This window comes from Paralichthys olivaceus, chromosome 20 (genome assembly GCF_024713975.1).
Source record: "Paralichthys olivaceus isolate ysfri-2021 chromosome 20, ASM2471397v2, whole genome shotgun sequence".
Classification (NCBI taxonomy): Eukaryota; Metazoa; Chordata; class Actinopteri; order Pleuronectiformes; family Paralichthyidae; genus Paralichthys; species Paralichthys olivaceus.
In genome coordinates this window covers 16,035,980-16,062,601 of record NC_091112.1, presented here as the reverse complement: position 1 = coordinate 16,062,601, position 26,622 = coordinate 16,035,980, and the positions used below count along the sequence as shown (strand labels likewise).

The window sequence follows — 26,622 nt, the reverse complement described above, 5'->3', positions numbered from 1 at the left end:
AATACTGCAGTATTTGTTTGACATGACTAAAATAATAAATATGACCATATGTAGTAAAATGAGTATGAATATAATATGAGTAAAATAAATAAATAAATTGACAGTCATTGCAGCAGTAATTACTAGTAAGTACTATGAAAGGTGGGAATTGTATTGTATATTAATATAAAAATCAACATTTGGCTCTTATAGCTTTAAATGCTGCACAGTGTTCACCAGCTTGTTGCTAACTTAGTTCACTTTTGCTTTGGACTTCAAGTGGTGTTCATATACTTTGTTGTACAGGCGAGGAGCCATTAGATGCATTTCTGCATTATTTCCTGAGAAATCCACAAAAAATGTCAAAAAACAAACACAATGTTAAAGAAAGTGATAAAAAAACTTAAATAAATCCACTCCAAAGGTTAATGGGTTCGTTGGTGGAGGAAAGAAACCTGCAATTTGCAATGTTGTGTAGCATTACTCCTCTGTAAAGAAGCCAGGATGCTTCTTTACAGAGGACTAATCAGAGTTTAAACAATGGAGTTTGTCCCATTACTATCGGACTGGGGAACTAAAACAGTAAAAGTTATGGTTCGGACAAAAAAATCGACAAGTTTAAGCCCCATAAAGCTGAGCAGAGCTGTAAATGCCCTGTAAATTCACTATTAAATGACCCCACTTTCACAGTATACTGTCATTTATCTGATAATATAGACAAAATATAAATGAGCTATTTTAAGAGGCGCAGCTCTCTAGGTAGCAGTTTACGAGATAGTGAGTTTAAGAAGAGTTCCTGCCGTTACATCTGGTCTGATGCAGCGATGCACTTTTGAAGAGAACAAATACGTGCTCAGCACAAGGCACTGGAGGATTTTCAAAAGATAGTACCAGACAGTATTTATCACACAGGGAAGCTCTTTCACACCCACACACGGTCCCGAGGCATCGAGCACAATTCAGACTCTTATCCGGACGCTTGTGTCACAGCATCCTGATGCTCACTTCACGTTATAGATTAAAGTTTCAGCACACTGTCAGCGAGGGCTGTTGAGATTCATGTACAGCAAATGTATGTATTAAAGATTCTTCGTGTCGTGATTTTTTGTTGAGCTGATTACAACGGTAAAACAACTTACATCAACAAAAAAAGAAAGAAACAATGCACAAAGGCTTTTCAAGTCTAATCCATACGAGGCAGTCTTGGTTAACTGCACATTGAATGACTCCGAAAGAGAATCATGAATCTGTTTCTGCAGTTAGAAAATGGCTTTTCATATCAATCTTTTTGCCCCCGTCTGGCTGGTACATCTATTATCAGTGGAGAGCCCGGCACATTACAATTTATGTGCTTATTATTGCTTCAGATGGCATATGCCTAGAGCTGAGCGCGCCTGGTGGTCTTCTTTTGACAATTGACGTCTGCCAGAGCTGCGCCACTGACTGGAGCAACGGTGGAGTTGTCTGCAAACGACAAATGACACAAAGATTTTCATCAAACAACACATGACGCCTGAGTCTTCTCCCCATCCTCTTTAATTGGCTGACAATGCCAGGTTAGATTCCAGACTGTACATGGTGTTTAAACAGCCAAAAGGTGTTGGTAGAGTTACTTACTGAGGTGAGCTACTGCTGGCATTTTAATAGAAAAACGAAATACATACAAACACATGTAAAAATGGAAAAACTGCATATATGAAATATATTTTGGAATATAAACTAAGTGTGGGGTTCACAGGTAGGACAATGTGAAACTGGGTGGTTCCTATTGGGAAACATTACACAAATTATACAAAGCAGGTAAAAAATACAAGTAAAATCATGTAGTTTGAGTGAAACAGATTATCCATACAACCCTCACTGCAGCCTGAATAAAGAAGAGAACCATCCCTTATATTGTAAGTAGCTTTGGATTAAAGCGTTTGCAAAATGACATGTAATATAATATTGACATTTTAAGATTATAAAAAAGGTGATGACAAAAGAAACGGGGTGGTAAATACTAAGGAGTCATCCATCATGTCCTAATTAAAATATTTAGAGAAAACTCCTGTGTCGTCCCAGTGTAGATGACGAGGGCAGAATCAGGTCTGCTCTGGTCCACAGTTCACTGAAGGACTGGCGGACGTACATTGCCTGGGTTTGGCATTTCCTCCACACCCCAGAGAAACATTACAAAGCATCAAAAATCTTCACTGCAACAGGAAATGAATATCTCACTACAAAATGTTGATGAGAACACCCTGCCTGAAGAAATACTCAAGCACAGTCATGAGCATCAGGGGATGTTATTGAATATAAATAATAATATCCATTGGCAGTATGGCGATGTAAAAGATATGGTTATATTCAAGTATTTGAATTTAAAGTGAACCTCTCCTAAACTGGAGGATTTCTTTTGCTGCTGCATTCCTACACCTCAGCGTTTTACAAAATTGCAAAAATAATTCCATTTCTTTCTCATATTGTTCAGACTTAAAATCAGAGTAAATGGGGTCAAAAGGTTTTCCCTGGTTGTATTTCGGCACAGGCTACGATATCTCCCACTCCCACTTGGCAAAAAGTACTAAAAAAGTGACAGAACAGAACTACACTCCCAGTTACTTCAAAACTTGATGTTGATAAAAAGCAGTTATACTGTTTATCTGCATCTGATTTCACATGTTAACCAGCCACTCCAAATGTGGCACTACAAATAGGCTGTATATAAAGATGGCTGACACGTCTCCATGTCCAACCACCATCCATTAATGAAAAAATATCCCAGATTATGCCATTTAGAGGTACTGCCCTCATGAGCACTCAACCAATCGTCTAAACTGTCAATCATGACGTTTCACCCTGTTTTTATATTGAATGTGTGTGTGTGTGTGTGTGTGTGTGTATAGTGTATCTGTGTTGTGACAGCTGTCATCTCAGAACTCAGCAGGTCACTCCAGTGTCTCTATTTTCCTTCTATTCTTCATCTACCTGTATGGCATGGATTCATAAAAACAAAGTTTGGCTTCGGTTGACTTAAAAGAACACATTTTTAACTTGTGACGACTCGTCCTTGTCCCAGACTAAATTTGCATTTCCACGCTTGAAAGACAGTGTGTGCTGCTGAGCTTTACTTTGGTGTTCAGTCTGAATGTGCTTCAAAAACTCTGGGATCCAGGATCCAAATGGTTCCTTTGTTTTGTTCTTTTAAATGTTCATGGTGTGACAGTTATCAAAATGATAAACAATGAACAACTTCAGTACAAAAACGTTGACATCAGCTCCTGAAAAACTCATGCAGGTCAAAAAATGGTCGCGATGATAATGTGGTTTCCTCACGTTTCCTTCATCTCGACACCTTATCTGACATTGTTTCCATCTCTGTCAGTCTGAAGGCCACTGAGGCTCATGCTCACTTGTCTTACAAACCAGTGCATTGCATCTCCAAACCCTTAGGTGTTTTCTTCTTTTGCTAAAAATTGATTGCACATAGGTATGTATTTCATAGGTGGTAGTGTGAGCAACATTTCTCCACTGTGCTGAGGAAAACCACTAAATAACAAAGTACTTTTCAGTCATTTTTGATTGATTCAAACCAAAGACTGTATAAAATATGGACAAGGCCTCTCCTCTTCATCCCAGTATAGTGAAATGAAGCCAAAATATCATGAATGCTGCCGTCTTGCACATTTGGAGCCAGACTCCGAGCAGCAGCGACCGGTGGATGGAGCCGTGGCATCGAGGTCTCACTTATACATGTGCTCGACCAATCGTGAGTCAGTCTCGTAATCATGACGTTTTCACCACGTTTCTATATCATCAACTAACTAAAACATTTCAAAAGAATAACCTTAATGGAGAAACGTGCACCTAAACAAACATTAGTTTAATAAAAAACCACTGAAGAGAAGAAAAAAAGTCAGAAAAAAAGTTATTTGTCTTTTTAGTTTGGTCCATGTCCTACCCACAAACAGAGGAACGCAGGATGTATGAACGATACTACAGCCAGCCACCAGAGTGACATCGAAAGGCTTTGGCCTCACTTGTCATGTCGTACATCTTCATATACAGTCTAAGATTCATACATTTATACTGCTGGTAATGCAGCAAGCCATGTTTGAATGTGTGTGTTTTAAGGCAGAGGGTCCATGCAACAATCATCAGTGTATGTGGACAAAAAAAAAAAAAGTTGGTCCGCCTTTCCTTGAGCCCAATATTTCAGTGCATACATCGGCAGTTCATATATATTTCATGTGCATAACATTTTCCACATGCACAGATTGATTCAAGGATATATTCTTTGAGATGTCTGCAAACCGAGACACAAGCATACTGTCCCATTGAGAAGATGTCAGCAAGATAATGAATAAAACAAAAAGGTCAAGTTTATGTGTAACATGTCCTTCAGGTATCACTGCAGACACCACCACCACCACCACCAGGTATCTTCATGACTTATTTATTTGGCTGTGTTCGTGTCTTAATGTATAGTCAGAGGTGACAGAGAGCAGCCCACATCATCTCAAGGTGCTTTGGTACTCGTGTATGTTGATACATGTCCACAGTTAGGGCTTCCTCACTGCAGTGACCTCGGAGGGCATTGCGGGGGGGGGCTATCAGAGGGCTTTGGCACTGGTGGTGTGGGAGACGGTGTGGGAGACAGGTTTCTGTGGGTAGCGGCTGTAGTAGTAAACCTGGAACAGAATTGCTATGTCGACCATGACCTGCAGCAGGCCGCATGTCCAGAACTGCACAGGAGCCTGGGTGATCAGGAAGTAGCCCGTTTTAAAGGTGTCTCCACTGGTCCACATCAGCACCATCTTGATACTAGGGAGACAGAGTCACATGAATAAACAAGATTGATTACAAACAGAAATTACTAAAACTCAATAGCAAATAACATTTCATCATTCAAATCTTAGTGTTCATTTTTGGAGGAATATTTATGTTTAATTCCATAATCTGTTTTCATGTTGAGATCACATTGTCGTGTCTGCACAATCCTGACTTTCTGCCTTTCACAAATGAACAATGGAGCAGGAGATTATCTGTTCAGACGTGTTCAAAACAGCACAGGATTCTCCAGAGTGTTCGGTTGGGGGTGGTGCAGCAGGCAGAGGCAGAATGTAATGTATAAGTTCATCGGTGGAGAGCACAGAACTAACCTCTTATTTAGTTTAGCAAGAACAATGAGCGGGGTCAGGGTTTTGAGCTTGAATTATTTGTAAGCATCAAAGTGAAGAGCTAATGTTAGCTCAGTCGTTCTCTGAAGAACATACACTGAAAACACTGCCAAGATAATGTGGAAATACATGTTATGGTTAATTCATTTTTATTTGTTTGTTTGTAAATGGAAAACAGGCTACTTTAAAATATTTTTACAACTCATTACTGATAGCTGATTTTTATATTTTACAGGACTCTGTTATTATTAATGTCAAAATTACTTATTTAATATCAAACACTGTGTATGCATTTTCATCAGCAGTAGCATCTTCCTCTGTTACTTAAGCATGGATACATTTCCTCTTGATATATATTTACCCTGTATAAATTGAATTTATCACCAAGAGTGGATGTTAATGACAGTAAGAAATGAGGTCAGGGAAATGCAATATCAGTTCAGGCAAGTACGGGAAAGGAAATTTGCCACAATAACAACCATGGGAAATTGAAATAATGAATCTTCTCAGGGAGCAGGCTTCTCATCAACTCTACATCCTGTGGCACATTCTCAACTATAAAACTCATGAGTGTTTCTGACACATACTGAGCCGGATGTTCATTGGGTTCGTGGATCATGAGAAAAATCCAGGGAACGATTTTTACAATAACATAAAAGTTATTATTTTAGCCAAGGTAAAACACTTCAGCAAAGCACTTTATAGCATAATCTGTGTCCCCTCGATGGCACTGAGAAGCACTGTGAACCCAACTAATGAGATCGAAAAGGAAGTATAATGAGAGAGGAAGACACAGGAAAAGAACTAAGCCCTGGGGTCCAAACACACAACTTTATATACATGAAAAACTTTCCTAAAATAGACAAATACACAGTATACCACTGCATGCAGGAAATATGGGGATATCACCTCGAAACATCCTGTAAAATGCCGTTAAAAGAGTTTCTGCTTCAGGTTAAGGGTATTTTCGTTACCAGCTTGTCACAGCACCAACACTTCTTTCAACTTTTGCAAAGATTACTTGTGTTTCATTTTTTTTTTGTCAGAAACTTTTATGTTTTGCTTGAGATAGAGGATACGTGTGGGCAATGTTGACAATGAAAGGACTGAGCCAGCACTGTGTCTACAATGCATCCCTGTGCACACATACGCACAGAGGACTTTTTCTAAAGCAACCTGCCTACAACAATACGAACACATGCTGAGACATCTGAAATCCTTTCGGTCAAGCCTGTCTGTTTGGTTGGTCAGCACTATTTGATTAAGGGTTTTTTTTTTGTCCCTGAGCTGAGAGCTACACTGAATTTGAAGGATTGGTTTATACTCTGTGTTATCTTACCATGCAAGGTGGCTCTGGTTGTACTTTTCCAGGTTTTAGTGGTATCTGTCTGAGATTTCAACATCCAACACAATACAATACAGGGTTTCTCCCTTTCCCCCCCTCTTGAGGGTGTAACTGCGACAACATGGCAGAAAGTCAGAATATTTGTGGTTAATGTAGCGACTGAGACATTGATTTTCTAGTGACTACTTTCACAGGGAATATGAAATGCTGTTGATTTTAACTAAGCCTTTTTCCATTTCATGAAAATAAACAGATAAAAAAAGGTTGTGACAATATTGAACCATCGTCGAGGCACAAGAGCGTTTATTACTGCTACAGAAAATGATTAAGTGTTCCTGATAGCAACATCAAGAGTTGCTCCTTGAAATACTTTATACCAAACAACAATCATTATAATCAGTGTTTCCCTTTTATTAGTACAGCAACAATTTCTCCAGGTGACATGCTCATAGCTACCCCTTTTTCCACTGGCCTGCTCTTCTATATCGTTGTCCAAATCCCTGAATAATAAATGATAATACATTTTGCCACCCCCCTTTCAAATTTACTAATACAGTCAATTTATACCATATACAAATGAATGTTAAAAATATTCAAAATTAGAAAATATACATGTGTTTTTATGAACACAGATAAACCCGCTAAAAAGGTGATTGTCTCCTTTCCCATTGCCAGAAGAGGAGTTTCATGAAGTGACTGTTGGCATGTTATTACAGTCCAGGGCCAGTAGAGGGATTCAGCACTATTTGCATAGTGGGGATTTAATAGAATCGTGTAGTCCTCCATCTTGCAAAATGTGAAGAACAAAAAATGCTGCTGCACATTTTTCAGATGTAAAAGTACACAAACTTTTAAGGCTGTTAATGCACATATGGTGAGAAGTTCAATGCACATTATTACGTCATGAGGCAAAGTGCAGCATCAGATCCTAGACTGCCAAAATAAAGAATAAGAATCCATCACTACCGATCAGAGCCGGACGCGATAAAAACCCTTGTCTACTGCAATCTGAATTTCTTTGAACTTAGTCTTAAATTGTTTTATATAAAAGTTTTTTGCTTACAGTGCAAAATAGGGAAACAATATTAATTACAATAATAATGAAATCTACAATTCATTTCAAGTTTTTCAATCTACACTCAATAAACCATGCTGACAGAGTGAAAACAAGCTTCTATAAAGTTTTTGAAAACTGAAATATCGTCTCAATTCAATACTTTGTACAGTTACTGTTGAGTCTTCTTGCACAGCTCTGCCTTTCTGTGACTTTGAGCGTAAATCTTATAGCTGTGTGAGAAGGTAATTGAGAAACTCATCTAGTCTGTTTCACGCCCTTTATTCTGCACAACCTGTGCTCAACATTTGACCTGAGGTTGATGTTCACAATATATTTCACTGCTTTCAATTTAATATTTGTCTGATGTAAGACAGATCAATCATAGCTGTAATCTCGTAATAGGGTCATAACGGTTAATCCATAAATTCATAACTGAATATTGTCCCGATCCCTGTGGATCCTCTGATGTATCATACAGAAATAAACATGTCACAGAGTGAAGCATGGTCGTGTGACAATGAGTTTTTGTGTTTTCTTCAGATTCCCTGGCTTTTTGTAAAGACTTAACAGATGTAAACAATGGATGAGGGGTAATCTGTCCCCCCCACATGTCACCCAGTTGGGTTTAGTGTAACCCCAACTGCCTGTCTGTCTTTTAGCCTCTTTGAGGCAAAGCTTTGTCGCTAAATCTCCTTTTGCAATATTCATGCTTCCAGCTTCAGCTCAGCCTTTTTCATTGTAAGGCCAATTTGTGCAAACCCTGTTATTTTTCCTTTCTTTTTTTAATACATTTTCCTTTTTTCCTATTTTCACTTCTTACTTTCCCCACAGCCCTTCTGAAGTTTCCTTCTAGCTTCCATTTTCACACATTTTCCTTTTCGTAAGCCCACACTCGACACCACTTCTCCATTTTCCCCATCCATTCATTTTCTCACCACCACCTTCCAGCATCTCCTCGTCTCTCTAAGTTTAAAAAAGGCACAGAGGTACTGACGTCTGATTTACTGAGTGGGCCCATTCAAATTCACCTTCAGCCTCAGCGTACCCTCAGGTTGGGCATTTTACGATTACAGTGATTAAAAGGCTGAAACACCTAATGACGCCAAGGTACAATTGAAGACTTATACTATAAATTTCATTACAACAACCAGTCTGACAGAGTTTGAATGTGATGTTCCGGACCTCTTTCTCCCCCCCCCCCCAATCTCTCTTTCTTTCTTTTCTACTCCCTCTGCCACCCACCTCTCCTCCTCATTTTTCTCTGCTCGCCACAACCAGCCGAGGCAGACGGCCGCCCACACTGGTTCTGCTAAAGGTTTCTTCCAATAGCTGAGTTTTTTCTCTCCCCAGTCGCCAAAGTGTGGGATTCATTGTGGGAACTGTTGGGTTTCTCTATAAATTAAGGTCTAAGGTATAAGATAAGGTCTCGACCTTATTATGTCATGATTTGGCTCTTAAAATTTAACTGAACAGAATACCTTGTATTATAATTCATTCGTCACTTTGCCTTGAATTTTTCTTTGTGTCAAGCACTTTGTTACCTTTAGATAAGTGCTATACAAATAATTATTAATATTATACCTCTTTGCTTTCGCCTCCCCCCTGCCTGCCATTCTCACACTCCTCTCTCTCAGTTAAGAACTTGTTAGCTCTGTGCGAATTGAACCCCCCCATCCTCCCTCTTCTCCTACCGCCTGCTCCTCTGCGGCTGCTGTCTGAGTTATGACCATGTTTTCCTGCAGGTAATGATGAGAGAGGCAGGATTCGTGTTTGATCGGTTCCTCCGCTGGTTCCCTAATAAGAGGTAACGCAGGGAGGACCAGGGAACAGGGCGCCAACATGTCTGGCTACTTATTTGTCACCTTCTCTGAGACACAGTATATAGGGGAAAGAAGTGCGAAAGCACACTGAGCTCCTGGTGTAAATGATTGTAGTGCAGAAGTGGAGCTGCACTGGATAAGACCATTTCTACAATAGGCTGAAGATGCACTGAATAGCTGCACTGGCTTTGTATATGTATGCTTTAAATAACAAACAGACACATTAAAGATTACAGCACAGACAGGCAGATGTATTTATATATTACTTTAAGATAAGATTAATTTATTGGCAAAGAGCTGCTTCAGGGGGTAAATTTATTTTGACAGTATAAGGAGATGAAGTGGGTCATCAGTTTTTACAGTGCAAGTTCTGTACCTGGTTGCAGTGGCTTTAAATCCATCACTAGAGCTGATCTCACTCATTTTTATGAAATGTAAGTTTACACCATGAAACATATCATGAGTTTATTGTTTAAGTCATCCAATATTTGTTGTTAGTTGGTTCTAGCATTTAGAGATAATCACACTAAGTTGCCATGTTATTGACGTAATATATCAATACATCAGATTTGTTTTGCCAACATTTATTTCATATATATCTCTATATATGTCTTAGGTTAGTTATATATAACTAAACTGGGTCACCTCGTTGAATGTTGAACATTTGCAGAGGTCTGAAACTCACTTTGCCTTTGCTCCAACTCATCACTCAATTTTTAAATACTGTGTCTGAGCTGGAAGTGCATTATTATTTAGTGGGTGAGGCACTTAACAGAGTTGCACTTACTTTGAGAAGTATATAAAAACCCAATTGTTCTGCACAAACTGTTCTGAAAGAGGCTGTGCCACTTTCTGAGAATCTATATTGCAGTTCTTTTCAGGTCCTTACTGCGTGTTACCTTTTCAATAGGTTGAATTGTTTTTTGTGAGAAAAATGCAAAGCACACAAAGCAAAGACATTCCCTCACACAATAACATTTCACTTCCATCTCTAAACAGCAACAAAATGTTCACCCTGGAGATTCAGATACCAGCAGATTCATTTTCATCCATTGCAAGAAAGAGAAAGCGTGCCCCTGGTGATGTTAGCAGATGGCGGGTGGACGGGTTGGACAGATGGTCTGAAGGTTCTCCAGCTGCAGCGATACACTGCAGGGAGCTGAGGCTGCTCAGTTCTACCGCCCAGCTATACACAGCAGCACCATGCACCCAGCCACAGGGGTGACGGCCCGGCACCATGACGAGTCAATACACATATACCAGCACTGGGCTGTGTGAGTGTGCGTGACAGCAGCCTACAGGCTAAATAAGGTTCTGGCACTCCTATCTAGCATACTGGGACACAGCTCTGGTCCACAAGCCTTATAAGGCTGTAGTTGGCTGTCTGGATCTCCCTGTTTTGTGTTTGTCTGTCTGTGTGCATGTGTGCATGTGTGTGTTTTCTGTCTGTGTTGTTGTATTTTAATTGTTTTATGGCAGGCTGGTCAGTGTCAGTATCAGTATGTTACTCTGGCTCTTCAGGCCCAGGTCAATCTAATAATAGCAGCAGTCTGAAAACTATTAACACAAAACCTTCAACACACTCTCCTCCCCCTGACACACTACAGACACAAACACACGCCTCTTATCCAGCCTAATGTCCCCCATACAGTATCTGTCTTCACATGTTTCTACATGAGCTACAGACGGCTTCTCTTGGTTCCAAAACCAGTTTCAATAAGTTAGAGGTTCAAGAAAATGCATTCAATTTATTAATGATGTCAAATTTCACTGAAACTTGTAGGAATGATAAATGGGCCATAACTTGCTAAATTAATGTCTGTGGCAACAAATTAAGGTAAGTAAACAAGCCTATTCCCAACAACACTGGCAGCCTATCTGTGCTGCATTTTATATCATTCCATTTAAATCAAGCTCCATATCTCTTTTTTCAGTTCAAGGAATCATGGCTGCTATCCTTACTATCCTTTTTTCTAGGGTGGATGCCTGATTAAGAGCTCGGGGACACTGCAAACCCAACTACACCTGTGACCTGCCCCCTTTAGACAGTACTGTGTCAACCATACGGTATCCGTGCCCAAATGCGTAACGTACTTTATTGTCCATTTCCCTCTCAATGGGACCATCATTTATACAATGAACATCATGCTGTATTGAACAAAACTTGAAACTTGCAATTGAGAACATTAACTCCTTAGGAAAACGTTTATTGACATTATGAATGAACTGAATGAAATGAGAAGTAGTCATTTTCTTAAAGACTTAAACTTACTTCTTATGCAAACAAACGGAGTCGCCCTCTGCTGGTCGTTCGAGACAATATAGCTTTCAGGCAGTTTTGCATTGGCTTCACTTTCTAGATCTGCAGTCTGTACATGCTGTAGGTAGCTAAAGCTGATGAAAGTTATAGAAGAAACACTTATTTCATAATTTAAACTGCTGCTGCCTTGTCTGACAGTGTGTTCTGCTGTGTAAACACAGAGGACATCCAAGATGATTCATTGTACTGCCTACTTTTAATCTGCTCTGACTCCATCTCCCACGTGAGGTGCAGAAGCTTTGTACTCCCAGCCTGAATACACAAATACTGAGAAGGCAGTCTAACTTAATATGTGGCTCTATTTGGAGTGAGGACCACACTGGCTGGGTCATTAATGTGGAGGAAATCAGTGTGATGTTTTTCTCCATAGATGTTGGCGCATGAGATCTGATGGCACTTACAGTAGGGGGCACTCTGCTTTTCCCTCTCTTGTCTGTTTGTTTTTGTCTCTGTAAAATGCATGTGCTTGCTTATTTAGTCACACTGACACTCGCACATTCATTCTCTCACCCCCATGTCTCCCTTCTACATAACTAAAAATAACCTCAGCTCATAAACAAACCCTATCATAACCCTGCACCCGAGCTCTAGCCTTGAAAAATACACTTTAACAGCAAAATAACCCTCTCAATAGGATTCAGCTTCCTGTCCCTGCACACACATACACACACAAATACCTTAAATGAAGTGCTGAGGTGATGTAACCTAGCAACAGCTTGCCAGACTCAACAGGTTGTACACAGAGGGACGACACAAACAATCAACGACCTTCTTCTTTATCTGCAGGCTAAGAAAAAAAGAACTGACAAACTGATGTAAAGCTCCCTGTTTCATACTGACTGGGTATTACTGTATATTTTAAACTTTGAACAGTCATTCCTATTTCAGTAAAAGGTAAAATGATGATTGTGACGGTACTTCACATGCATGCTCAGCTATTGTGTTGCAATGCTCCTCACTGAGGTGACGTTGATGAACTCATAAATGGTCTGTACGCTCAGTAACAATGAACTGATAGGGACTTGCATCCTGAGAACATTCAGTGTTTTGCACGTGTATGTACACATGGGGCCAGATCTTATGTTTGAACTTCATGGTTTGTTTTTCGAGGTTCTTTTTCATTAAATCAGTTTCTGATTGTCTGCATTTCATCTGTTGTAACCCTTACAGTTACTTACACCACCACCATGAATTAAAACCTACAATCTAAAAATAACTGTTTACTGTTTACTCTCTTTCCAATGTATCAGAACTGTATTAAGTAACAGCTAATGCAAGCTGAATCTTGACCTGTTTTAAACCTATACACACCAAAAATAGTGCTTAAAAGGGTCATTGACTTCTTCCCATTGCCAGCAGGAGTGTTTTTTTCTGCTGAATCACATTCAACATCATGATCTTGCTGGAAAACAGGGTGAGTAAATTGTAGAAAGCATCATGGAGGCCAGAGACTTACATCTTCGTATTTTTGACCTCAGTCTATTCAAATTCAACACTGGCTGAACGATGGTGGAGCTTGAACAGAGAAATGTGTGGCTGAGATGGCACAGACTCAAAGAAGTTACACCTGAGTGATACACGTCATAGCACTGCTGCCGTAAAAGTGGGTAAACATAACGTGTCGACCTGCCGATCGGAGCTGGAGGTGATAAATATCCATGACTACTGCAAAGGCATTTGATTGTACCCTTTCCCACCGAAGACAAAATTAGTGGGGCGTTAGAGGCTTTACTCAAATATTGTGTCTTTGTTCATCTGAGCTGTAAACAGAAATATTTATTTTGTTATATTTCTTGAAGCAGCTAAAGTTGGTTTTTTGCAGTATTGAACCACATTTGTTGATGCCACAGAAATCGACAAATAAACCAACCGACCATTTTGCCTCTTTGCATCAGGAGTTCTGCAAACTGAACTTTGTTGTGAAAACGACACCAACAATAAAGAAAAACTATAAAGCATTCATGGCGGTAATACATATAAAAAATTCCTATCGGCATTGTGCCTTTCATTTCTACATCAATTACATTGTTTAGCCATACATCTTATTTCTATGGATTTTATTGTGGGTGGGAAGGAAACGAAAAAAATACCCCCGCCCCCTAAATTATTAGATTAATAAAAAATCCGAACTAAATGGGACAGATAGGGTAGGGCCCAGTGTGGGAGCTGTCAAGGCCGGTTAGGTGGACAGACAGTCGTGCTGGAGCCGTTATCTGTCTGCTGCAGTAAGACAACCAACAGAGAGAGAGAAGGGGGGCACTGCTCTGAGGCAGCACACATACTGCGAGGAAGCTTTGTCATCAGGCCTGTGTGTTCTCTGGACAATCTCAACCTCACGCATCTTGTAATAAATACATCATCACTTATATTTCTCTCTGTATCACATTTCTTTCACCCTGTATCTTATTTTAATTGTATTAAGGTAAGTACAGTAGCACTGTACGATAAGTTGCATACACTATTTGGAAAAGCCACCAGCATGGATTCTGAAACTCTGTATGCTTTCAAAAATCTACTTTACATTAAAGCCTCTAATTACAGCCTGACACTATGCAAATCAACAATAATGAGCCAAAATGATACATTAGCAATAGATACTGCAGAACAGAGGGGCTCATTAACATATCGATTTTCAGAGGCCCTTCAGAAGGCCAGTTGTCATGTTAGCATAATAAATGGTTGTCAGGAGCTCCGTCCTTACTTCCTGCTCGACAGGTGCCAGAAATACTTAATAAGCACATGTCCGTGTTAATGATCAGATGTGAGGCAATATAATCTGGAGCCATTACTCACAAGTGTGTGCTACAGTACAACACACCCCCAGAGCTGCCTCTGATGGAAGCTGCGCTCATAAATAAAACAGCCCTCATCAGAATAAAGGCGTTACGATAAATCACAGATAAAAAAGGCTTCGCTTTGATTTTTCCGCTGATTGACTCTTGGTAAATAATCTTTAAGGCCCAAATAGTTGAGGAAACTAGGGACACTAAATAACCCATCTGCATTCAAAGTGTGTTTACACTGTGAGATTTTCAGGCTGTCTGAGCCTTGGAAGGAAAACAGAATCCCACACACTGTCCATCACTTGTACTTTAAAAACAGTCACTAACAAACTTTTCGGAAATTGTGACCCGACTGTGAGAAAGTTAACAGTCGAGACAGAAATGTGGTAATAATATCTGCTTGTCAATCCACAATGTAGGTCCTGGATCTCACTGTGGCACATGTCTGCTGATGGCTGACTTGGAAAGAAAATATATATATATTTTTAAAGTTGTATAGTTTAGAGACTTTCTAAATGTGTATATGTATATGACATGCATTGATCTCAATATTACCTCTGTACTGTGTTATATATGTATATTATATATATTTCAATGCCTGTGTAACTTGTTAATATTAGAGCAGCCTACAGTTTGTATGATTATCACTCAATGTACTGACAAACGGCTCTTATATCTATTATATGTTTCTGTTGTAGCTCATAAAGGCTAAAGTTCAAAATTAATGAAATTCTATAACAATATAAAGGTAGTTGCGGTTCAGTAATAAATCCATACCTCATGCCCTCAGTGGACTTGTTCTGATAATTGCAGTAGAGCTGCGGAGTGCCCAGCATTGCTTCGGCGAACACGGCCAGGAAGCCCAGAGTCTCCACGAACAGCGTCGAGTCCAGGAGGACGTAGGTGATGTAGGCTGCCATGAGCGTGAAGCCCAGCACGCACTGCACGTAGTCCACGAAGCGGCTCCACGACCAGAAGTAGCTCCAGTCAAAGTCTAAATGGTGCACAACAAAAGGGAACCAGAGATGATTACACAGAAATTATTTTGTCTCGCTCTCACTCTTTTTTTACAAATAGCCACTAAAGGTCTACAGATGAGATTTGTGTTGAATGATGACACTTTGTTTAAAAAACAATTTGTGGTGTATAGGCAGGACAAAACTCTAGATGAGTATTATACTTAAAGAAACTACTCTACTTCATAACATATACTGTAAATTGTGGTTGCAGGTCACTTTGTCCTTAACATCCATATGTCCTTTTATACTTGCATGAAATCAAATTCCCTCCTTCTCACTTCTCATTTTCCAGCACAGGAGGAAATAATTATCTTCTAATCCCGACTTTTCTTTTTCAGGCAGTATCTAGTTAATAAAAGGAAGCATAAAGTCTATTACTGTGAACATTTCTAACTTCACACATGAGCTGCGAATTTTCACACGACTCCCACAATCTCCGTCTTGTATTCAGAAAAAAAAAAAAAAAAATATATATATATATATATATGTCACGGCTACAAATAGGCTGTTTGAACTGTGCACGACTTGGACCTGTTCTCATTCAGATTCTTGCTGTAGAAGGAGCAACTTGTAAATCCAGGGTCTCAAGGGAGGAGGCTTGAGTGAAAAGCCCTGGAGGGGGGGTGACAGTCAGATGAAGTTACAATATTTTCCACACACTATTAATGGGCTGGGTGGGAATCTAGACACTGATAAATGATTTAGAGCCAATTTAATGCCCTAACACCTCTCATGCCCTTTTCTCCAAGGAAATGATCAGATAAAGATTCTGAACACAACATCACCTGCTTTCTGTAATAAGCAACAGAGCCAATACAAATCACATTGTGATAATACTGTATCTCAATGCTTCAAAGCATTGACTGCTTCAGGTACTGCCCTTCTGTAGCTGATAGGGGACGAGAAACAATGAGCAACAGTAAAAGCATCTAAACGTGTCTTTATGGTACGGGTGTTGTGAAAACAGTTCACTTGTAACTGCTGGTTTAATGTGAGAGCAGAGGAGATTGAAAAAATTAATCATGGAAATCTAATCATGTGAGAAAGATGTTGCTGCTTGTCTCTTAAATAGGGTTTCTACAAGCCTCAAATGCAATAGAGCCAATTCAGTTATGTCTAAATGAGGATCTGCTTATCTGAGAGGCACATGTAGGTTCACTGAGGCTGCTGGTGGAGGCCTGTGTAGGCCTCCTGCAAAGGGCCCTGACAGAGATTAAAGCTAAAATAAAAACACTGTTTAACAGAATTGATAAAGACATTATATTGACTAAATTAAACTAAATGGCTGCTTTCCAATATTGGAAGTGAAATAAAAACATTTCTGAATTTCAGTTTATGATTGAAGGAAGTATTGTTTATATACAATTTTGACATTTGGATGGCATTTCTAAATGAATACGCATGATAGGCAGTAACCTGGCAGTGCAATATTCAGCCAATCCAATTGTTGAATGTAACCGAGTGACTCTTAAAGAGCAGTTGCAACCAGGTCACAGCAGTCTGTCAATCCACTACCATGCAACCAAGATTTACCATGGCAAAATCTTACAGTCATGTAGGGTGGCAACACAATGCAGCGCGCTAAACAAAAGGGGGACACTTCAGCGTATAATCAACACTAAGACTATCCTTTGAGCTGTTATGTGTGCTGTATAGCAGTGTTTACTCTGAAGGTATTTTGGCTGTAGATGCCTGGTGTAGCTGTGGCACCTTGCTGGCAGCAGAGCCAGGGGACTGTGAATCTGGGCCAGCTAGCACCAGGCTGGCGCTGTGTGATAACAGCCAAACACTGGGGGAAGCAATCAAGGGCAACAAAGCAGATATCAGCACCAACCTGGCGGCTGAAGGCATGAGCAGCTTCACACTGAACATGTGATACGTGTAATGTACGGCTTTAGGCTGTGAATACAGTAGAACCTGGCTGCAGCATTAACATTTACATTAATTTGTTTTGTTAATCTTCTTCAAACTGAGCTGATCTTTGGAGTATAGACCATGAGCTTTAACATAATTAGTGTGAAACTGTAAAAGTGCGAATGGTAAGGGTGTGCCTGTTGTCGCATTGGAAAAAGCACCTTGTGGACAGAGCTACATGTAATTTCATTCCATGCTGACCGAGAAGGGAGGGAGAAGGGACGTTTATCAGCACTGCACCTCAGTTATACCCTGCCACACACCATCTCTTGCTGAGCCACTTGTGTACCCTGGAGCAATTTCCTCTTCCCCTTTCATCCCTGCACGGCGTAGCTGCAGCGGTGGCGCTGTGTGGGCACAAACTGGAGCTGTACACAACAGACTCCCTGTGGTGGCCAAACATGTCGCAGGAAGCTAAGTTGGAAGTCCCACAGAGTTGTGGTACGTGTGTAGGAAGACTCTGGTCAGAGAGTTGGAGATGTCAATTGCATATTTACCTACTGTTCCCAGTTAGCTTCAGTTAGGCCCCGGAAATTCTACGGGGTTAAGTGAAATAATGGCTTGCTGTCACTCAAAATCCCCCGTGGGAGCAGCAAGAACATTATTATGAACGACAGTTATAACAGTTTGAATTCAACAAGCTTCATTTTCAGACTTTTGGTCAGGGAACTTGTCACAATGACTAATGGGCTTTCACTGCCAAAACCAAAGTACTGCAAAGTTTCTGCACTGCCTCCTGACTTAAATGCAATTTCTTTCAAATGGACTCAGGCAAAAAGTTAGGACTCTATCTGCCCTAAGGGAGGGAATAACTGCACCTACAGGATAAAGTGATTTATTCTAACATGCCATTCTCAAGGAAGGTACAGGCAGAAACCCTTGAGGGACAGAAATGAGAAATGAGTCATTACCAGAAAGAAGAAAGTGTACTGCCATGTAGCTGAGTTACATTATTACCCCAACTTGTCACCGGTACAGGACCAATCAAGCACTGTGACATAATCTACATAACTGTTGAGTCATTTCTACATGATTCGTTTTGGGGCAAGTTATTGACAGTGCTCATTTGCTCATTTTCAATTTAATAAAATTTTTGTGTGTGATAGGGAGCCTGGGAATTGGATATGAAGTTAAAAAAATAAAAAAAGAATCCCCATTTTGTGTTTTCATGGAGACGGATCTGCAGATCATCTCTCAAAAGATAAATTGAGCTCAATGCTACTCAGCAACTACATTTCACATTGATCGAATCCCTCAAGACGGATATTAATACCAGGTTTGAACAGAGCCTGACTGGGATTACTGTTGACATTGAGAGTGAATGAGGATGTGTTGTTAAAAGTTACTGCCTCTTTGGAACAAACAGGCGAGCTATTCAGCCGCCTGAAACCAGAGGCCCTTTAAGTTTGCATAGGAACAATTCAATCTTTAAGCAGAATCTTATTTGATGGTTTGCTTGCTGAAGTTAATTCAATTTTATGCTGCTGGAGATTTTGAAAAATCCAATCAGTGTTCCTTCATTCAGGTCTGTGATGTGCAGTAACTACAAGTAAAGTTTGACTCAAAGTCTCTGCTGTTTCCTCACGTCACTGCCAATAATGTATATTTCATCTTACATCTTACTTACTCCCTCCTTCCAAACCTGTTTACCTGCCCCTGAGCGATCACCAGCATTTCTGATTCTGACACAGCCAAATGATCTGATCTTTTAATCTCCTTAAAGGATTGCAGCAGGCACTCATCCATATAAATCACACTGAGCCTCTATTACAGCAGGACAATTCCCCCGTCTGAGATAAAGCTAGACATGCTTTAACAAGAGACGTACTGTACAGTGCGGATGAAGCCATTAGTGTGACTGTAGCTACAGCACCACGGGCATTCTCCTATGTCGACTTTCAATCACAGGATTTTAACTTGGCTTTCAAATTACGAGGCACAGTGCTCACAGCTAGTAATACCTATTATAATCCATCCTTGTTCAGGCATGCTATGAAGTTCTATTAAAAGTCAGCAGCATTGTGTTTTTCTATCTGGGGGACACATGCCCAGCTGTTTGATGGAGGTGCATGGTGGGATAATGATTCTGCGCTGCAATGAGAACAAATAAGTGCTACCTTAGGGCTGAGCATACATAAAGTGAGCAAACTGACCAATCACAGAAATGCACAGGTTGAGATTTTCTCCTGCTGATTAAACAGCACCCTGGTGAGTCACTGCAGAGACTGACAACGTGAAGCCCCTCCCCCTGACACCTGCACACCAGTTTGATGTTTTGTTTTACTGCGAGGACCCTGAACCTGACCAGAGGTTCTGCAGGCCTCCGAGTGAAGGTCTGCGTCTCACAAATTCCCAGCACTGCTGTTTTCCCCCCATTTCATCCTCCCAGTGAGTGTTTTCATGCTCTCTATAAAAAGTGGTGTACAGCATGCTCATCCTTCCTCTGATGTTACCGCTAGTAGATCAATAAGCAGGCGCAGACCAGCAAAGCTGCGACAAAGGAACATGGCTGAACTTTCTGTCAATTCTCATGATGCTTGGAAGAGCTCACTGATCGATGAGTGTTCAGAAGAAGACGCTGGTGCCAGCCTCAACATGCGGACGAATTGAGGCAGCCGGCCGGCAGCACCTCACCCCGGGCCCCCAAGAGGAGCAGATATCCTGCTGCTGCTCCTCTGATGCCAGAAACTGACAAAGAGGCAGAGGCACTGAACGACACAACACGAGCGAGAACCGTTCAGGCTTTTCTGATTCTGTTGATCTTAAAACGATTAGAAACATCCAACGAATTAACAATGAATTACCAAGTCATCAGTGTGCATGAGTTGTACTATACATCATAAAACACTGAGCCAAGTCCACTCAGTCAAAATATTGTTTCCTACTGCCATCTAGTGTCTTTTCCAGGAACAACAGCCTATAATACACACTCAGCGTGTACAGTCAGTGTGCACTACAGTACCAAGCTTTGGCTACACAGGCAATTCAATCAGGCAGGTTAAGAGTGTGCAGATTATTGATTAGTTGATCACTTCAACAAGCTCAAACTAAATTTTATTTATAGCAGATCCACAGGTTTCTTGACATATCTACTAAAAAAGTGATATGATCTTTAAACCAAGTGTAGTTCAATGGATTATGTTAAAAGCCAGTTAGAAGAAAACACATCAGAAAAGATGATTTGCATTCACAGTTCAGCGCAGGATAACATGCAGACACGCACGTTTAAGGGTCCTCAAACACAAACACACTCAGTTGCATGCATCTCAAACCACACCTACTAAGCGTTAACAGTAAGTGGTGAGTGGACAGTGACTGTATTCTATCAACAGGTTAGTCCACTGTAAATCAATGATTACTGATGAATTGATGATTTCAGTCTGAACTGTCATTTCACATAAATGATAAAGAAACAATACATGCAAAAAAAATCTCATCCACGCAGGTTTTTCAATGCAGATCAATGCGTCATTAGTACTGAGGATGTGAAGGGCAACATGCATCGGAAGCATCACAGCAGTGGCAACAATGGAATCATTCATCGATGAATCTAAATGCAGCAAACATGTTGATGGCGTTAGTGATAATCGGTTAGGGTCGAGCGGCAGCCACACTGGGTCATCATGCATGAAGACAGAGAAATGGAGAGGGACAGGCGGATGAACTACAGCTGATGTTTCATGGCAGACACAGTAAGTTCTGTACATACCCAGAAAGAGCCTCTTAGGGATTCTGACCTCCTCGTCCTTAATGTCTGTTGCTACAGACGAAAACAAAAAATAAGAGGGAAAAAAACAGGGAAAGAAAAAAAATAGGGCTTGGTTTTCTTCGTTTCTTTATGCAAATCCAGAGCTGACCCCCATTACTCTGTAATACAGTGACATTTCAACTGAACGTAATAGTGACACTGCAAAAATACCGTGATCAGTCATATCATTGTCGGGAAATTAGTACAAAGGTCTATGGAAGTATGCAAATATCGTTGGTACCTTTTCACCATTAAAGGCCCTGAAAATATTTTTTCTCTATTAGCTACATGGGACAATGTGCATACAATGTATGAATACACTTATACAGCACTTTTCAAGCTTTCCAAATGAAGAAAGTAAGTTCTAATACTGCTTATGTTGTTGGGTCACTGTCGATGAAACCACACCAACACGGACCCTGTTTTTAAATCGAGTTAAATCTTAACAAAAAATACAAAAGGATTTTGTACTTACAACTATAATCTTTGTTTAAAACTAATGTTTACCTGATAGCATTGTTTTGTTTTTCTGTAGATACTACTGTTGTGAATTTTTTAGGCCATGATAATAATGTAGTGAAAATGTGATATTGTGACAGTCCATCTTTTCCCCTCTGAATGGAGATGACTACAGATTTGTGCTAATTTCTCTGTTGTTACCGAGTATTTTGAAATCACGCAACTCATCTCTACTTCATGTCCCTATATATGTTCTGACTGCCACAGGAAGCTCACACATCCAGTCCTGAATGTACAGTGTGTGTCGAAGGAGAGAAACTCTAGCTCGGCAAACAACATGTCCTGCAGCCTTCAATCGCATGACTGAACAACTTTGGGCTGTTCCCCCTGTACACTGGAATGGAAATGAACCACAAAGCATGTAGTGTTCAACGTGGAGGTTACTGAATAACTTAATGTGACAAGCTAGGATTGTACAGTTGGCAGCAGCGATTATTTATTATTAATATCTCATTTGTACCTTTAGTATTAGCATTAACAGAATAGTAACAAAGTGTCTATTTTACCAATAAATGTACTATCTCTACTTTGAGAAGATATTTTGCAGAAAATAAATCATTTACAAGTTATGCGTTCTAAAAATGTGCTTGTGCTTTGCATTGAGGTGCACAATCAACATGGTCAATCTGCTTTCTTATTTTCAATAGAGGGGAAGTGAAAACCTCAACCCACAAACTGAGACTGAGGAAGCTTTGCACTATTTAAAACTCAAGCTCACTGTCATTAACGACAGCCTTATATAACTGGATTTGTATGTATTTGTATGTATTGTTGTGCCCATATAAAGCTCACATCGATGGCCTCTGTGTATTTTGGATGCCTTATAGTGCTGTTATTGTTATTAGGGATGAGAGATGCAAATTATTTGCAAAATAACTCAGGTGCTTTTGCTTCTAATTGTACACTGTCCTTATAAAAATAAAGAATTAGAGCAAATGATAATACATTTTTTTTAAACGAATGTCCTTCTGTATCAGACAAGCACTGATCTCCCCTTGTAAAAACTCCAATGTGAGAACACAGCAGGAGATCCTCCACAGTATTCACTACATGCAAGTGGGTATGTTGTATAAATAATACAAATTCACATAGTAGGCATTGACTCAGATGTCAAGAGGGCCTATGTGGTGGTGATCTCCACAGCGGAATCAACCCGGGATTTCTGTGTTGTTGTGAACTTGTCTGACTGGAGAATCTCCTGCTGCGTTCTTTATGTGTGAAAGGCAAACTCCAGAGAAAGTGAAACTCTTCAGGGTTTGTGTCTGAAACAGCTTTCAAGATTGATCCTGTGGACATTTACTTTGGGGAGGAACGGCAACGTTATCTGTTAACACCATGCACGCACACATCCCCTTTCTCAACTGTCATCCATGCACCGGCCTACATGCATTCACACCAACTCCCCCTTAGGCACATTCATACACAAACACATTTCTCTCTGTCACTCACACACACTCCCACACATACCCCCTCTTTTTGTGCACATACACTTGAAAGCACACGCTAAATCATCCACTCACACAGTGCTGATGTCACTACGCTTTATCTGCACTGTGAGGAGGCCCTCTATTAGATTTCTGACCTAGGAAGGAGCGTCTCTTGGTGTTGAGTTCGGTGGCCATGCGGACGCTGGTGCACAGATTGAGCATGATGAGCATGGTGGCGATCATGATGATGCTCTGCCACAGCAGCAGCGTCTCGAAGTAGCGGCCAAATCTGAAGAAGATAAACAGAAGATGTTGCAAGATGTTAGTGGGTTGGTTGGTTAGTCAGTCTTTATTTCAGATTCTAAGGTGCAGTATAAAATAAAATAAAAGTGGCAAAATTTCTCAAAAAAATTCATACTTTAATTTCAGACATTATCAGTTTTAAGAAACACTTGAACAAGAAGACTTTTGTTTCCACAGATGAACACCTTGTATCACTTGGTGTTATCTCGGTAAAGGCCCTTACGATCAAGTTTTTTAAGTCAATTCATCATAAACAAATTTAGGCATTACATTTCTCAACAGAGCATCAAAGGTGCTCCAAGAACCTGTATGTGCAACCACAAATAGAAAAACTGGTGTAAATGATGCCGTTTCAAGTGGAATTTGAATTTTGGGGCTTATGGACACTAGGAAGACACCACAAGTTTAAAGAAGTGGTCACCACTTGATTCAGTTGTATTGGATTCGGCTGCAACACTGTTCACCACCGTAACTCCAAGTGTTTTGTGGACTTAAACTCTTCACCCACCCCTTCATCGGCATAGTGGTGTGTGGATAATGAGTGAATTTGAATGTTTTTGTTGAACTATCCATTTAAGCCTACTTCTGTAGATTATATACAATGAATAATATGCAGGTGAGCATTAATCTGGCGGACTTGAGACTGATGTTTGGTCAGTGTACTGCTGCAGGAGAACACGGGGAGTGACAGGTTACCTGAAGAGGATCCTCAGGATGTTCGCCACCAGGAGCACCAGGCACACGTAGGTGGAGAAGCCCTCTGCGTTCTGTGTCCGGCGGATGTCTCTGTACTGCGGGATGTAGGGCACCACACCCCCGAACACCATGGCCCCGGCGGCGACCCACGACACCAGCACGTTTAACACGGACACGATCTGGTCGAAGAGCTCCTCGTCTTCCATGTCTCAGCTGCTGCTCACAACACCTGAGGATGTGGAGTGAGATCACCTGTCTGTCTCCGGCTCTGTGGAGACTGTCCTCAGGTTTCTGTCCTCCTCTGGCTGGGTGGAGACTGTCCTTAGGAGTCTGTCTTCCTCTAGGTCTGTGGAGACTGTCCTCATGTGTCTGTCCTCCTCTGGCTCTGTGGAGACTGTCGTCAGGTTTCTGTCCCTCACTGCCCTGATGTGTCTGTCCACCTCTGGCTGTGTGGAGACTGCCCTCAGGTGTCTGTCCTCTGTGTCTGTGCAGTCTGTCCACAGGTGTTTGTCCTCCTATGGCTCTGTGGAGACTGTCTTCAGATGTCTGTCCTCAGGTGTCTGTCCTCCTCTGGCTGTGTGAACACTGTCCTCAGGTGTCTGTCCTCCTCTGGCTCGACGTGGAGACTTTCTGAAGGTGAATAGAGGAACATCCGTGTTTGTCGAGAATACTCCTCCTCTCAGGGGACAAAGCAGCAGCTACTGCCACGCCATCATAAGCACGAGTGAGGCTAAGACCCCGGGAGGACACTGTCTTCACAGAGACAGCAGACAACAAGCACACGGAGACACCATGTGTTTGTTCTCTACTTCATCCACAGAGGAGCTAGGCTACCTGATGTCAGCAGTGATCTGGAGCCCGATCGTCACATTCAACTCTTGATGCTATAGCTAGCGTTGTTTATCAAGGCTGCACTCAACTCAAGAGGAGGACCCTCCTCGCCTCCTGACTCTGTGTTTAAAGCCCTTGGTTGAAATCACCGGTACACATGTAGTAACACTTGTAAACGATTTCCTGCGCAGCTCCTCCGTGTTGAAATGACTCCCAGTTTATTATCTGACCGGTTTAGTGATGTTTTAATCTCCGGTTTCACCGCACACTTCCTGAAACGTCACGCGGCCACACAAAGGGTCATCAGCTCAGTCAAGATAGTTCCCGACACACACAATCTGAATCGCTTTTGAACGGCGTCAACACAGATGACAAATCATGTAATAATGAACATATCAATCAAATGTGTTAAACATGGCTTATCTACAATCTGCAGATATGCGGATATTGATCATTCTTGTATGTTTTTGTGGACATGCTGATGAAACTTCTATCCATTACACGTTTCTGTGTAAAATAACAACACAATTCTGGTCTGATTTCTAAGTGGAGCATTTTAAAGTGTAAAAGTCAAGTTGTCAGTGCTCACTGCTGGAGAAACTCCATAAAGTGACACCTTTCTTTGCTCAATCAAGTCTGGAGTTTATCAGTGCTTATCTGCACAGTTTATGCACCGGTGAATATATCAGCTACTATCAGCCTAACAGCTGTAAAGGAGATGTATCTCCAGTTTATCATCATGGATGAGCAGGAATGTGAGAAAACCATCATGATGAAAGTTGCTTGTATCAGTTTCACACTCAGGGGGCTCAGTTGATAAATAAATATTGTATAGAGGAGAAACTTCCATTACAAGAGGAAGTTTTCTGCGCTGACTGTAGAACCACATCTTCTTTAAAATTTCGTGGAACCTGGTTTATTTAAAGTCACATCTGGGGAACACACACCACATCCTTTTAAAAGTGACTCTACAGGCCACTCCAACATCACACACAGAAGCTATGAGTGAACAGGGACTGACTCTGACACAAGATCCACATGATGAAGATTATAAAGGCCTAATGAACATGGGATAATCCTCGCGGCAGACAGTCTGTCATCTGTCACTATGATCCAGGATAATCTCTTATGTAAAAACCAAAGCCTCAGTGTGGAGAGAGGAAACAGAACACACAGTAGTCTGTAGTCTAAACCAGTTCACAGAGAGTTAACCAAAGATGTTCTTCCTGTTTGGAGCTGTGCATACAAATCGCCATGGATCCATCAAGCCAGCCATTAAAAAAAAAACGTAAAAAATGCACTTCACTTGTCGAAAGGGGTTTTGGGATGACAGAGTACAATAACACTATTATTTTATTTTTAATTAAATATTAAAAACTACAACTGTGAGCCACATGTGAGGGATCCCTCTGCCATGTGCAATAGATGTCATGTGGAACTGAATCTAAAAAAATAACAGTATTTACAACACTGATAAGAAGAAACAGTTTGTAACATAATGGAAAGTAATTTCATTGAGGAGTTATTGACAGTAATGGTAGAGTAAGTATCAGTTGTTTATGTCATTCTGTAACGTATTGTTACTTGTGTGTTTTTGATCTGTGAAGCACTTGGTGACTTGAGAGACTGAAGAGGAAGAAAAACGGGAAAGCAATACCTTCCTGGACCGACTTTTATTCTGAAATGAAGGGCACTGGAA

At 40.8% G+C, this 26,622-nt stretch overlaps 1 protein-coding gene across 2 annotated transcripts; it reads right to left on the bottom strand.

Moving 5' to 3' along the window:
* Window positions 1–1,497: 1,497 nt before the first annotated feature.
* Window positions 1,498–26,577, bottom strand: slc66a2 (solute carrier family 66 member 2). 2 transcript variants are annotated; one of them, XM_020090831.2, is made up of 5 exons: window positions 24,093–26,577; window positions 23,249–23,382; window positions 21,109–21,159; window positions 15,244–15,460; window positions 1,498–4,785 (listed from the first exon to the last, which is right to left on the bottom strand). In XM_020090831.2, exons 1-5 carry the CDS (start codon window positions 24,296–24,298, stop codon window positions 4,575–4,577), a joined length of 819 nt encoding a protein of 272 aa, XP_019946390.1. In that variant the 5' UTR covers window positions 24,299–26,577; the 3' UTR covers window positions 1,498–4,574. The 2 variants fall into 2 exon arrangements, with proteins under 2 accessions (XP_019946390.1, XP_019946391.1); XM_020090832.2 differs by lacking the exon at window positions 21,109–21,159 and having other exon boundaries at window positions 24,093–25,208.
* Between the last annotated feature and the right edge of the window lie 45 nt (window positions 26,578–26,622).